General features: G+C 48.1%; 1 protein-coding gene across 1 annotated transcript in view; it reads right to left on the bottom strand.

Annotated features, from left to right (window-relative positions):
* Positions 1-2,589: 2,589 nt before the first annotated feature.
* Positions 2,590-12,860, bottom strand: part of BMERB1 (bMERB domain containing 1) — a 168,889-nt gene continuing 158,618 nt past the window's right edge. Inside the window, exons 4-6 of the mRNA XM_011717390.3 lie at positions 8,563-8,677; positions 6,670-6,752; positions 2,590-3,861 (exon numbers count right to left, since the gene is read on the bottom strand). Coding sequence (XP_011715692.2) covers positions 3,749-3,861; positions 6,670-6,752; positions 8,563-8,677 — 311 coding nt within the window. The 3' untranslated portion in view covers positions 2,590-3,748. The remainder of the gene's footprint in view (positions 3,862-6,669; positions 6,753-8,562; positions 8,678-12,860) is intronic.

Genomic DNA, 12,860 nt, shown 5'->3' with positions numbered 1-12,860 from the left:
CTGCAACCTCCACTTCCTGGGTTCAAGCGATTCTCCTGCCTTAGCCTCCCGAGTAGCTGGGATTACAAGCGTGTGCTACCACGCCTGCACAGTTTTGTATTTTTAGCAGACATGGGGTTTCACCATTTGGCCAGGTTGGTCTTGAGCTCCTGACCTCAAGTGATCCTCCCAACTTGGCCTCCCAAAGTGCAGGGATTACAGGCATGAGCCACAGTGCCCAGCCTTGACCCACACTTTTTATGGGGAAGAGAGGGCGGTGGGCCCTTTGCAGCCTGAGTTTTCACTGCACGTTGGAGTGGGAAGGGTCTGTGGTGGGTGGAATTGGGTCCTCCCTAAATGCATGTCTACCTGGAGCCTCAGAATGTGACCTTGGTTGGAAAGAGAGTTTTTGCAGAAGTAATTAAGGAAAGGGTCCAAATGAGATCACTGCATTCGGGTGGACCTCAGCTCAATGTCTGGTGTCTTTATGAGAGGGTGCACAGAGGCACATATACAGCGGAGAAGGCCACGTGGAGACAGAGGTGAAGACTGGAGTGGTACAACCAGGGAATTGCCAAGGTGCCAGGAGCCACCAGGAGCTGCAAGAGGCAGCAAAAGATTCTTCTCCACAGAGGGAGCAGAGCACCGCAGACACCTTGATTTCAGGATTCTGGCCTTTAGGACTGTGAAAGGAGACAGTTCCATTGTTTTAAGCCACCCAGCAGGTCATTCATTATGGCATCCCCAGGACACGAATACAGTCTGGCTTCATGCTTGATCTAGGTTGGTGAAGGAGGACATGGGGTCCTCTGAGGCCATTGTGGTGGCACTGAGTAGCCCGAGGGACCCTTTTCAGCATCAGAATGGTGGGAAGTGGTGTGCAGACCACAGCCTCGAACACGCAGAGTGGGAGGGAGGACTGGGGTCTGGGGGCCTGCTGGGAGGGCCTGTCCAACAAAAGACCTTTTGATCTACCAATTTTTTTTTTTTTTTTTTTTAGAGATAAAGTCTCGCTGTGTCACCCAGGCTGGAGTGCAGTGGCTCAATCTCAGCTCACTGTAACCTCTGCCTCCCGTGTTCAAGCGAGTCCCCTGCCTCAGCTCTTGAGTAGCTGGGATTAGAGGCACATGTCACCACACCCGGCTAATTTTTGTATTTTTTGGTAGAGATGGGGCTTCTCTGTATTGGTCAGGCTGGTCCAAACTCCTGGTATCAAGTGATCAACCTGCCTCTGCCTCCCAAAGTGCTGGGATTACACGTGTGAGCCACCGCACCCAACTGATTTACAAATATTTTGAAAATACTACTTATGAACAGCCCAAGAATTTCACTTCTAGCAGTTTATCTTAAGGAAAAAATAAAAAATTCAGATGAAACCTTATCCCCCTACATGTTTTTCAAGACACTTTTTTTTTTTTTTTTTTTTTTAAACAGGGGATGCGATCTTGCTCTGTCACCCAGGCTGGAATACAGTGGTGTGATCACGGCTCACTGCAGCTGGGAACTCCCAGGCTCCAGCAATCCTCACACCTCCCAAGTAGCTGGCACCACAGGCCTGTGCCACCATGCCCGACTGTTTGCATTTTTAGTAGAGACAGGGTTTTGCCATGTTGCCCAGGCTGGTCTCGAACTCCTGGACTCAAGTAATCCTCCTGCCTTGACCTCCCAAAGTACTGGGATTACAGGCATGAGCTGCTGTGCCCAGCCCAAGACACTTGGTTCTTTTTTTTTTTTTGAGATGGAGTCTTGCTTTGTCGTCCAGGCTGGAGTGCAATGGCACAATCTCGGCTCACTGCAACCTCTGCCTCCTGGGTTCAAGCAATTCTCCTGCTTCAGCTTCTCAAGTAGCTGGGACTACAGGCACCCACACCATGCCCAGCTAATCCAAGACACTATTTATAAGAAAAACTAGGCTGGGCGCGGTGTAATCCCAGCACTTTGGGAGGCCGAGGCAGGTAGATCACGAGGTTAGGAGATCAAGACCATCCTGGCTAACATGGTGAAACCCCATCTCTACTAAAAATACAAAAAAATTAGCCAGGTGTGGTGGCGGGCACCTGTAGTCCCAGCTGGTGGGGAGGCTGAGGCAGGAGAATGGCATGAATCCGGGAGGCGGAGCTTGCAGTGAGCCGAGATCGCGCCACTGCGCTCCAGCCTGGGCGACAGAGCGAGACTCCGTCTCAAAAAAAAAAAAAAAAAAAGAAAGAAAAAAAAAAAGAAAACCTAGCGCCAGTCCACACGTCCAATAGTGAGGAAATGGTTAGGTGAATTACAGTACACCAAAAGATAGATTACTAAACAGACATTGGTATGATTTATGAAGAGTGTTTAATGTTTACAAAGAGCTTTTAATGATATGGAAGATGGTGGTGGTATAATAAGTGGGCAAAAACTGGTTATAAATGATATCACAATATGATGTCAACGATGAAAAAAATGCACAGAAAAGACTTTTTTTAAATGCTGAAATGTCGAAGTGGTCTCTAGTTGGAGGAATAATGTTTTTTTTTTTTTTTTAAAAAAAAACAAACTTCTTCATACTTTTTGTACTTTTAAAATGATTTACTATGTACATGGATTACTTCCATAATCAAGAAAAAAAGTAAAAACTTTTAAAATGCCGTGAACGTGGTTTCCATTTTTATTTTCTCTGATGGGTGACTGCACATCAGCGAATCTTGAGTTATGCTAACTACTTAGGCCGGTCACGACACACACACACACACACACAGAGAAGTCACACAGGCTGTACCGGGCTGGCTGTCGCAAATGTACATGGAGTTACACAGGTTGAAGTGTTTGGCAGCTAGTTAATATACGCCACCCAAAGACAGGACACAATCTGGTCACACGCTGCCTCTCCCGCCCGTCGCCGTTCTTTACAGAGGTCTGTGTGTCGGGCTGGTGAAGTGGTGTCCTGCTGGCATCTCTGTGATGGCCCCGGAGTGGTGGGGTGCCCAGGTCAGCATCTACTCTGGGTCCCATTCTCAACTGCCCTGGCCTTGACCTCAGAGCTTCCAGTTCCCTGCTGGCTCTTCTGCAAGCTGGATCCGTGCCAGTCCAGGCCCCCTTCAGGCACACACCTGGGGCAGACTGAGAGCACAGTGGACACTGTCCTGCTGTGAACCGTGCCCAGACACAGGATGAGGGGAAGCGGGAGATGTGACCACGACACCACACACAAGCTTGATCTTTACAAATGGGCCCTCTGGGTCTCTGGGAATGCTATATAGGAGGTGGTGGAGAGACACAGGGGCCGTGCGGAGCCCTCTAGGGCGCAGTTGTTGGGAGAGGACAGACAGGGGAGGGGACCTGTGCCCATGTGGGGCAGGCCTGAGAGCAGAGCTAGGAGGGTGGATGGGGGATGTGTCTGACATGGTGCTAGATTGTTGAGAAGTCACAACTACACACAGCTGGGGAGCATGCCCCTCTCCCAGTTCATTCACACGGTGGGTTAGATACAGCTAGAGAGAAGTGGAGATACGCTTTTTTGAGGGAGGACCTTTCCTGGTGGTTGGATAAACAGTGAGACAGACTCCTGGGTTCGGCATGCTCTGGGGAGGGCCATGCGACGGTGAGGGACTCCCTACTGCTACACTCTGTACAGGGTGGCCGGGCCCGCCTGCCGCGCCCATGGCCTCTGGCGACAGTCACGGGCTTGCCTTCAACCCCTTCTGCCTTGGAGAGCTCTTGGGCCCCGGTGAAATGGGGGCTATAAAGACAAGAGGGTGGGGGGTGGCCCATGGCCCCAGGGCACCCCACATGGGGGCTACATTATGTTGCACTGGGTGGCCCCGCAACAATCCTTGATGAGTGCCAGCCCCGTCTTGGCCACCGTGGGCTTGCTAGGTGGGGGCTCTGCTTTCTTCTCTGCCCGGGAGCCTGCAGCAAGATGTGAGCACAGGGAGAGGGGGAGAAAGGAACAGAGAGAGGTGAGGTAAGGGGAACCCTGACCATCTGCAGCCCAGCCCCACTGCAACCCCTGGCCAGGTCTTGTTCTAGGCCTTGTTCAGATGGTATGGAGAGCTGATGCACATTTTATATGATCCTCAGCTGGTCCTCATTTTATGGTCCTCATTTTATATGGTCCTCAATTCTCAGCTTCCAACCCTAACTTTCAGCCCTTGTCCTAGTCAGCTCTTATCATCATTGAACCTGCCAAGCCTAGCACAGGGCCTGACATCCAATAATTACCTGGTAAATAGATAAATGGGAAATTTTGTTCAAGTCACTTCAATCTGAGGGCTCATATTTTTCAATTTTTGAAAACGCTCATATGTCTTTTCAGACACCTCCACCTCCCATTCTCTGTTTTATCCCCTAGAATGCCTATCACATGTAAGTTGGACCTTCTCACTCTATCCTCTCGGTTTTATAACTTCTTTCATATTTCCCATCTCTTTTTATCTTTGTGCTGCATTCTGTGTAATTTTCTTAGGGCTGCCTTTCAATTTATAAATTCTCCCTTCAGCTGTGTCTCTGTATTTAATCCTTTGAGTTTTTACTTTATTGATAAAAAAAAATTTCAGAAGGCCAATTTTTTGCATGTCTACTTATTCTTTTTTCATAGCATCTTACTATTTCATTTTGGGTTTTAGTCCTTCTCTTAGCTCTTTGATAATTTAAAAGTACTTAGCTTATTTTCCTTTTTAAATAGTTCTATTATTTTTGGTTCTTGGGAGGACATTCTCTTTGGTGCATCTACTGATTCTCCTCATGGTGATTCGGTTCTTCATGGGTTTTTTTTCTTTTCTTTTCTTTTTTTGAGATGGAGTCTCGCTCTGTCGCCCAGGCTAGAGTGCAGTGGTATGATCTCAGCTCACTGCAACCTCCACCTCCCAGGTTCAAGCAATTCTCCTGCCTCAGCCTCCTGAGTAGCTGGGATTACAGGTGCGTGCCACCATGCCTGGCTAATTTTTGTACTTTTAGTAGAGACAAGGTTTTACCATGTTGGTCAGGCTGGTCTCGAGCTCCTGATCTCATGATCTGCCTACCTCGGCCTCCCAAAGTGCTGGGATTACAGGCATGAGCCACTGTGCCCGGTCAGGTTTTTCATTTTTATTGAGGGCTCATCTTCAAGGGGATTGTTTTTTTCCTGTGAGAATACTGTATACCATGGGATCCAGAAGAATCCCCACTGAGCAGTTTTGCATTTGCTAAATCTGCTAGGATCCCAGAGATTTCGCTGGTTTTACAAGAGTTTTTATTTTTCAACTTGGAATTCCCGTACCAGATGAGTAGTAAAAGCTGGCCCCTTGCATGTGGTGCAGGCTTGGTGTTTTGATTTCTTGCCAGAATCATTTCTTTTTTCCACCCATAACCCAATAGAGAAGGCAAGTTTCCTTGCTCCTCCTCCATGCTGCTAGATGGAGTTTTTCTACTTTGCCTTTCATGAAAGGGTCCATTGAGGAGGATGTTGGCCTTAGGCAGTGATCACATGCCTTGTGGTTATAGGAGCCAGCAGAAAAGATCATTGCCCTTCTCTTTCCTTACTCCCTCCAACCGTATTTCACAGGATGTTAATGAAAACTGGGTTTGTAGTTTTACAGACAGTGGCAGCTTTTGGTTTTTGTCTTCTCAGCAAGATTTCAAGTCCCTCTTCCTCTAACAGCTCATGTCCCTGTGACTGCAGGAGTTGGCATGTTATACATTCCTAGCCAATCCCAGTACCCCCATTCTCTTGCTGATGGTAACGGATCTAAGAGGTGGGAACATAATCCAAGAAGGGTTGATCAGAATCTTTCCCTGAGACTTACATATTTCGATACCAGGAAAAAGAATCTGTGGCATTGCCTCAGAGTTGCTAAGTTATGGTTCTAGGGTTCTGGTCCCATGGAGAAGGCCTGTGTAGTAGGAGAAAAATGATGCTTGCATGCAAAGAGAGGCAGAGATGAGAAAAAGAAGAAAAGTGGGGGAGGTAATAGTGTTCAGTCCTTGAGGCCCTACTTCTTGTTGCTCTTTCTCTAACAAATTCCTTTTTTGCTTAGACCAGTTTGAATTGGGCATAATTTCTTTATTATTTATTTATTTATTTATTTATTTATTTATTTATTTTGAGACGGAGTCTCGCTCTGTCGCCCAGGCTGGAATGTAGCGGCGCAATCTCAGCTCACTGCAAGCTCCGCCTCCCCGGTTCATGCCATTCTCCTGCCTCAGCCTCCTGAGTAGCTGGGACTACAGGTGCCCGCCACCATGCCTGGCTAATTTTTTATATTTTCAGTAGAGGTGGGGTTTCACTGTGTTAGCCAGAATGGTCTTGATCTCCTGACCTCATGATCCATCTGCCTCAGCCTCCCAAAGTGCTGGGATTACAGGTATGAGCCACCGCGCCAGGCCTTTTTTTTTTTTTTTGAGGCAGAGTCTCACCCTGTCACCCAGGCTGGAGTGCAGTGGCCCACCCTCGGCTCACTACAACCTCCATCTCCCGGGTTCAGGCAATTCTCCTGCCTCAGCCTCCTGAGTAGCTGGGATTCCAGGTATGTGCCACCATGCCAAGCTAATTTTTGTATTTTTAGTAGAGGTGGAGTTTCACCATGTTGGCCAGGTTGGTCTCGAACTCCTGACCTCAAGTGATCCACCCACTTCAGCCTCCCAAAGTGCCTGGATTACAGGTGTGATCCACTGTGGGCCTGGCCTGAAAGATCCTTTTCTCTTTTGTAGGGGAGGGGAATGAATAATGAATATACTCACTGGCTGGAGATTTGGTTACTTTGTCTAGAGGTTTTAACTTGATTCTCAGGAAATCAGCCATTTCCTTGTCTTCTTCTTGCTCCCTGTGAAAGTAGATGGGTAAAAGAAAACAAGATATATAGCAAGCAAGGAAAGCATCAAGGAACCAATGAAATAAACCACTAAATTAAGAAACAGGCTTTGTGGATGGTGCATGTATGTTGTTGTGTGTTATGTGTGTACAGTATGTTTATGTTGTATCTGATGAACCTGCTCTGAACCAGAGACATATCAATGATGGAGTAAATGCTTACCCAGAGGTAGGTAAGAGATCCCAGGTCAGAGGCAGGGACGTTACAGGACCCTGCTGGGGGGTCAGTGAGTGAGGCAGCACCTCTCCTGACCTTGTATTTTGAAGCCACCCTATTCACCTGTGCTTCCACAAAGTCTGAGGCAGGTCTCAGAAAGCAAGTCACCCTAGCTCTTCCAAGGATCACTAAGTAGGTGGTGCAGACTTGCTGAACTGCCTTGAAGACACAGGGTCTTTCTTTGCCACCCAGGCTGGAGTGCAATGGCACAATCATAACTCACAGACGCCTTGAACTCCTAGACTCAAGAGCTCCTCCCACCTAAGCCTCCCAAGTAGCTGAGACTACAGGAACACTCCACCACTCCCAGCTAATTTTAAAAAATGGTAGAGATGGGCAGGGGGCGGGTCTCACTATGTTGGGGCAGCTTGTCTGGGGGCATGGATAATTTCTTCTAGATCTGGAAGCAGAACTGGAGGTAAGGAGAATATAATATTTGTTGTTGTAGTTTTTTTGTGTTTTTGTTTTGTTTTGTTTTTGAGATGGAATCTCACTCTGTCACCCAGGCTAGAGTGCATTGATGCAATCTTGGCTCACTGCAACTTCTGCCTCCCAGGTTCAAATGATTCTCCTGCCTCAGCCTCCCAAGTAGCTGGGATTACAGGCGTGCACCACCATACCCGGCTAATTTTTGTATTTTTAGTAGAGACGGGGTTTCACCATGTTGCCCAGGCTGGTCTTGAACTCCTGACCTCAGGTGATCCACCCACCTTGGCCTCCAAAGTGCTGGGATTACGGGCGTCAGCCACTGCATCCAGCCATAGAATATAATATTTGGATAGGAAGGAAAGTTGGTTTATCTCATTAACCAGAAGTCCAGTCCACTGCAGCATGAAGAAGGGCAGTGGAATTGCTAGTCCCAGGGGCCTTGAAGAAAGGTCTCTGAGGACACAGAGAATAAACAGCAAGTTGCCCTCTGGGTTGGAAGGGCCTCTTTCCTTGTGGAAGGCCCTAAAATCGTTGCTCTGGTGCAAGAAAACAAAAATCAAGAACCAACATGTACAGCTTTCCACATTTTCTACATTTACAACATATTACACTGCAGTTCCAGGGCTGTGGTTGTCCAGGTCAAGGTGGCAGATGCAAAGAGAAGACCCTGACACTTAGAAAAGGGCATTGGTGCCACTAAGGGGAAGGGAAAGGGGGAGAACAAAGCTGGGAGGTTGGGAGGGCAGGGGTGGGGAGCAAGTCAGTTCAGGTGGCAGAGTTTCTGTAGAAACTGACAGCAGAAGTTTCGAGACATTGCCTTGATGAGTGGCAGGATGTGTAGGAAGCTCTGTCATGTATTATGGGATGTGATTCCTCCCCGGTCACTTCCTGGAACAACATTCCTTCAAGAGGCACAGATTTGAAATTCTCTTGAATATGAAATGAGTTCTCAAGCCAAAAGGCTGGGGTTCCTTGGGATTCAGCGTCCAGAGACTGTGGGCCAAGGCCATGCCTGTTAGGCAAGGCTGTGAGTCCCAGGAGCAGAAGATGGGTTCTGGAAGGAAGCAGAAGGTCGCTGTCCTGCAGCCCATTCTTCCGCTACCCGCAGTGCACTCACCTTAACCGCTCGACCTCCGCATCATCCACCAGGAAATCTCTCTTCTGCACCAGTTTGTGAATCTTCTGGATTAGCTCATCCTCTCTCTGCTTCTGCAGTTTGGTTTTTTCTTTTTCTGGAAAGAAGAAGACATCAACAAGGAGACAGATGAGCATTTTGGGAGGCCGAGGTGGGCGGATCACTTGAGGTCAGGAGTTTGAGACCAGCCTGGTCAACATGGTGAAACAACCCCATCTCTACCAAAAATACAAAAATTAGCCAGGCGTTGTGGCGCACAGCCGTAATCCCAGCTACTCGGGAGGCTGTCAGCCACCACCTCAGGAGGCAGGAGAATTGCTTGAACCTGGGAGGTGGAGGTTGCAGTGAACTGAGATTGAGCCACTGCACCCCAGCATGGGCAACAGAATGAGACTTCGTTTCAAAAAAAAAAACAAAAACAAACTACAGATAGACAGATGAGAGGGTGGCTACTAAAAGCACTTGAGCTGGCCGGGCACGGTGGCTCACACCTGTAATTCCAACACTGTGGTGGGAGGCTGAGAGGCAGGCGGATCACAAAGTCAGAAGATCGAGACCATCCTGGCTAACACGCTGAAACCCCTGGTGGACTCTACCAAAAATACAAAAATTAGCTGAGTGTGGTGGTGGGCGCCTGCAGTCCCAGATACTCGGGAGGCTGAGGCAGGAGAATGGCATGAACCCGGGAGGCAGAGCTTGCAGTGAGCTGAGATTGCGCCACTGCACTCCAGCCTGGGCAATAGAGCCAGACTCTGTCTCAAAAAAAACAAAACAAAACAAAACAAAAAAACACTTGAGCTGAGCGGCCAGGATTGGAGTCCTGACTCTGCCCTTCCACCCTCTGGATGAACTTGGAGAAGCAACTTGACCTCTTCAAGTCTCAGTTTTCTCATCTGTGAAATACACAGTGAGGCTTAAAATGGGAGTACTGGGCTGGGCATAGTGCTTGCCGCCTGTAATCCCAGTACTTTGGGAGGCCAATGCAGGAGGATCACTTGAGGCCAGGAGTTCAAGACCAGCCTGGGCAACATAGTGAGACCCTTCTATGTCTACAAAAAACTTTCTTTGTAAATTAGCCGTGTGTGATGGAGTGTTCCTGTAGACTCAGCTACTTGGGAGGCTGAGGTGGCAGGATCTCTTGAGCCCAGGAGATCAAGGTTGCAGTGAGTTATGATTGTGCCGCTGCACTCCAGCCTGGGTAACAGAGAAAGACCCTCTTTAAAAAAAAAAAAAAAGGCTGGATGCGGTGGCTCAAGCCTGTAATCCCAGCACTTTGGGAGGCCGAGACGGGCAGATTACGAGGTCAGGAGATGGAGATCATCCTGGCTAACACGGTGAAAACCCATCTCTACTAAAAAATACAAAAAACTAGCCAGGCAAGGTGGCAGACGCCTGTAGTCCCAGCTACTCGGGAGGCTGAGGCAGGAGAATGGCATAAACCCGGGAGGTGGAGCTTGCAGTGAGCCGAGATGGCGCCACTGCACTCCAGCCTGGGCGACAGAGTGAGACTCCGTCTCAAAAAAAAAAAAAAAAAAAAAAAAAAAAAAAAAAATTGCGGGGTGAGCTTGAGAAGGGAGAGCATTAGGAAAAATAGCTAATGCATGCTGGGCTTAATACCTGTGTGTTGGGCTGATAGGTGCAGCAAGCCACCATGGCCCACGTTGACCTGTGTAATAAACCTGCACATCCTGCATATGTACCCTGGATGTATAAATAAAATACAATTTTGAAATGCAGTAATGTTAGTAAATGGCTTAGTCGCATGCTTGGCCTTGGCTGAGAGCCTTCAGTAAATGGTCACAATAAAGCCAGGGGCTTCTGCAAAGGCAGGGCGTGAGAAGAGGCTCAGATAGGGGTGCTGGGAGGGAACTAGTTTTTTTTTCCTTTGGTGAGGGTAAACCAATTTACCAGAAGAAAATCATCCATGCCAACGACATTAACCCTTTCCCAAACACCAAGTGTTAGGATGCCAAAGAGAAAAAAAAAAAAAAAAAGAGAGAGAGAGAGAGGGCTGAAGATGAGGTTTGAGAAAATTAGGAGGCAAAAACTTAAACCCACTTGGGCTCCTTCTGCTCAAATCTCTTCAGAATAAAAAATGTGGGGCAGCTTGTCTGCTTGCCCAGGACTGATGTTGATAATTTCTCTGGCTCTGGAAGGAGAACCAGGGGTAAGGAGAACATAATATTTGGATAGCAGAGAAAGTTGGCTTCTCTCATTAACCAGGATGCCACCATTGCACGAAGAAGGGCAATGGGCTTGCCAGCTGCTCCCCATTCCCAGCCATTGCTGCATTAGATGGTGGTGTCATTGGCCCTGCCGTAAGTCTTGTGGGTTGGATCTGATTCCCCAAATCACTCATCAGCACCACAGAGCTGCTCCCTGCCCTCTCCAAGCACGCATCAACACCCATGGACTCACAGGGACTCCTGCTCGCTCAGGATCTCTTAGGAGCTCGTGGTGTGACTTTACTTTCCAAATAACCATTGACAGCACTCTGACATTCCCAAGTGCCCCCCACTGCTCTCTAGATCTTAGCCAGAATCACCCAACAACTAGCTGGGCCCCCAGCACCTGCAAACCTCTGTCTCCAAGCCATTCATCCACGTCTTCTGTCACTCGCCAGTAGAGGCATTCCCCAGCCTCAGCTGCAGCAACTCCCAGGAGAAACCACCTACTCACACGAGTGGGCTGCGACAGCTCACAGACCTATGACTAGCCCAAGTCTCCAAGTCATTAGCCAACGCTGCTGACGTGAGTGTGTGCTACATACCTTTCTCAACATCTCTCACTTGCCCACAGGTGCCACCTGCTGAAATCCTAACTTCTATGGTCATAGTATTAAGAAATGAGGCCTTTGGGAAGTGAGTAGATTATGAGGGTAGAACCCTCATGAATAGAATTAATGCCCTTATAAAAGAGGCCCAAGGGAGCTTGTTTGCCCCTTCCACCACACAAAGATACAGTGAGAAGGTACCATCTATAAGGAACAGACCAGGCACTGCATCTGCCAACACCTTGATCTTGCACTTCCAGCCTCCAGAACTGTAATAAATGTTGTTTACAAGCCCCCAGTCTAGAGTAAGCCACAGGGACTACGGCACCCCCAAAGTTCGTGTGTGCCCTATTTGGAAATAGTTTTCATCCATGTATGTCTCTTCTATTTGGAAATATTCTATTTCCAAAGTAATTTGGAAGTTGCTTTGCACATGTAACTATAATAGTTAAGCTAAAATGAGGTCATACTTATTAGCATGGACCCTAAATCCAGTGACTTGTTTCCTTATAAGAAAAGGAAAGAGACCCAAGCATGGTGGCCTGCACCTGTAATCGCAGCTACTTCGGAGGCTGAGGCAGGAGGATCACTTAAGCCTGGGAGTTCTAGACCAGCCTGGGCAACACAGCTAGACCCCATCTTTTAGAGAAAAAAAAAAAAGGAGAGGAGAGGACATACAGACACACATGGTCATGTGAAGATGGAGGCAGAGATTGAAGTGGTGCAACTACAAGCCAAGCAATGCCAAGGATTGTGTGTGCTACTGTTAGAGTAGGTAGCCAGGCAACCATGAGCAAGAAAGGAGAGGGGATTCCCCCCAAGGAATGTCAGGCAACTATCAGGTGAAGTCAGGCAGTTGTTAAAACTGTCTCGCTAAAATAATAATTGGTTGCAGCTGGTGCCAGGGAAACGCCATCTCCCAACAGATAGAAAACACCTGAAGTGATGAGCAGCTTCCCGATGAGATCTCAGGAGTTGCGTGATTGGGCTCAAGCACGCACACGAAGAGGCAAAATGGCGGAGTCTAACTGGTATATGACCTTCCTCTAGGAACACTCAACTGGTAAGGGAAAAGCATCTCAAATGATCAGGTGCACGCGGCCTCTCCCAAATGCTGGCAGGCCACTGCGCATGCGCACGACCTGCCCTGAGGAAAAATGAAGGGAGGAGAAACATAAAACCCTGTAACATGCCAACATATAAAACCCCAAATCAAAGGTCAAGCGGTGCACTTGGAGCTCTCACATCACCCACTTGGCCATCTTCCAAGTGTACTTTACTGCCTTTCATTCTTGCTCTAAGACGTGTTAATAAACTTTTGCTCCTTCTCTAAAACTTGCCTCGGTCTCTCACTCTGCCTTATGCCTGCTGGTGGAATTATTTCCTCCGAGGAGGCAAGAATCAAGTTGCTTCAGACTTGTATGGATTTGCTACTGCTAATGATACAGGAGTTAAGAAGAAATTATTTAGGCAGATAGGGTAAGGAAGTCCTTGGTAAGGTTTTCCT

Source organism: Macaca nemestrina, chromosome 18, assembly GCF_043159975.1.
Source record: "Macaca nemestrina isolate mMacNem1 chromosome 18, mMacNem.hap1, whole genome shotgun sequence".
NCBI classification, from domain to species: domain Eukaryota; kingdom Metazoa; phylum Chordata; class Mammalia; order Primates; family Cercopithecidae; genus Macaca; species Macaca nemestrina.
This window is presented reverse-complemented; position numbering and strand designations above follow the sequence as displayed.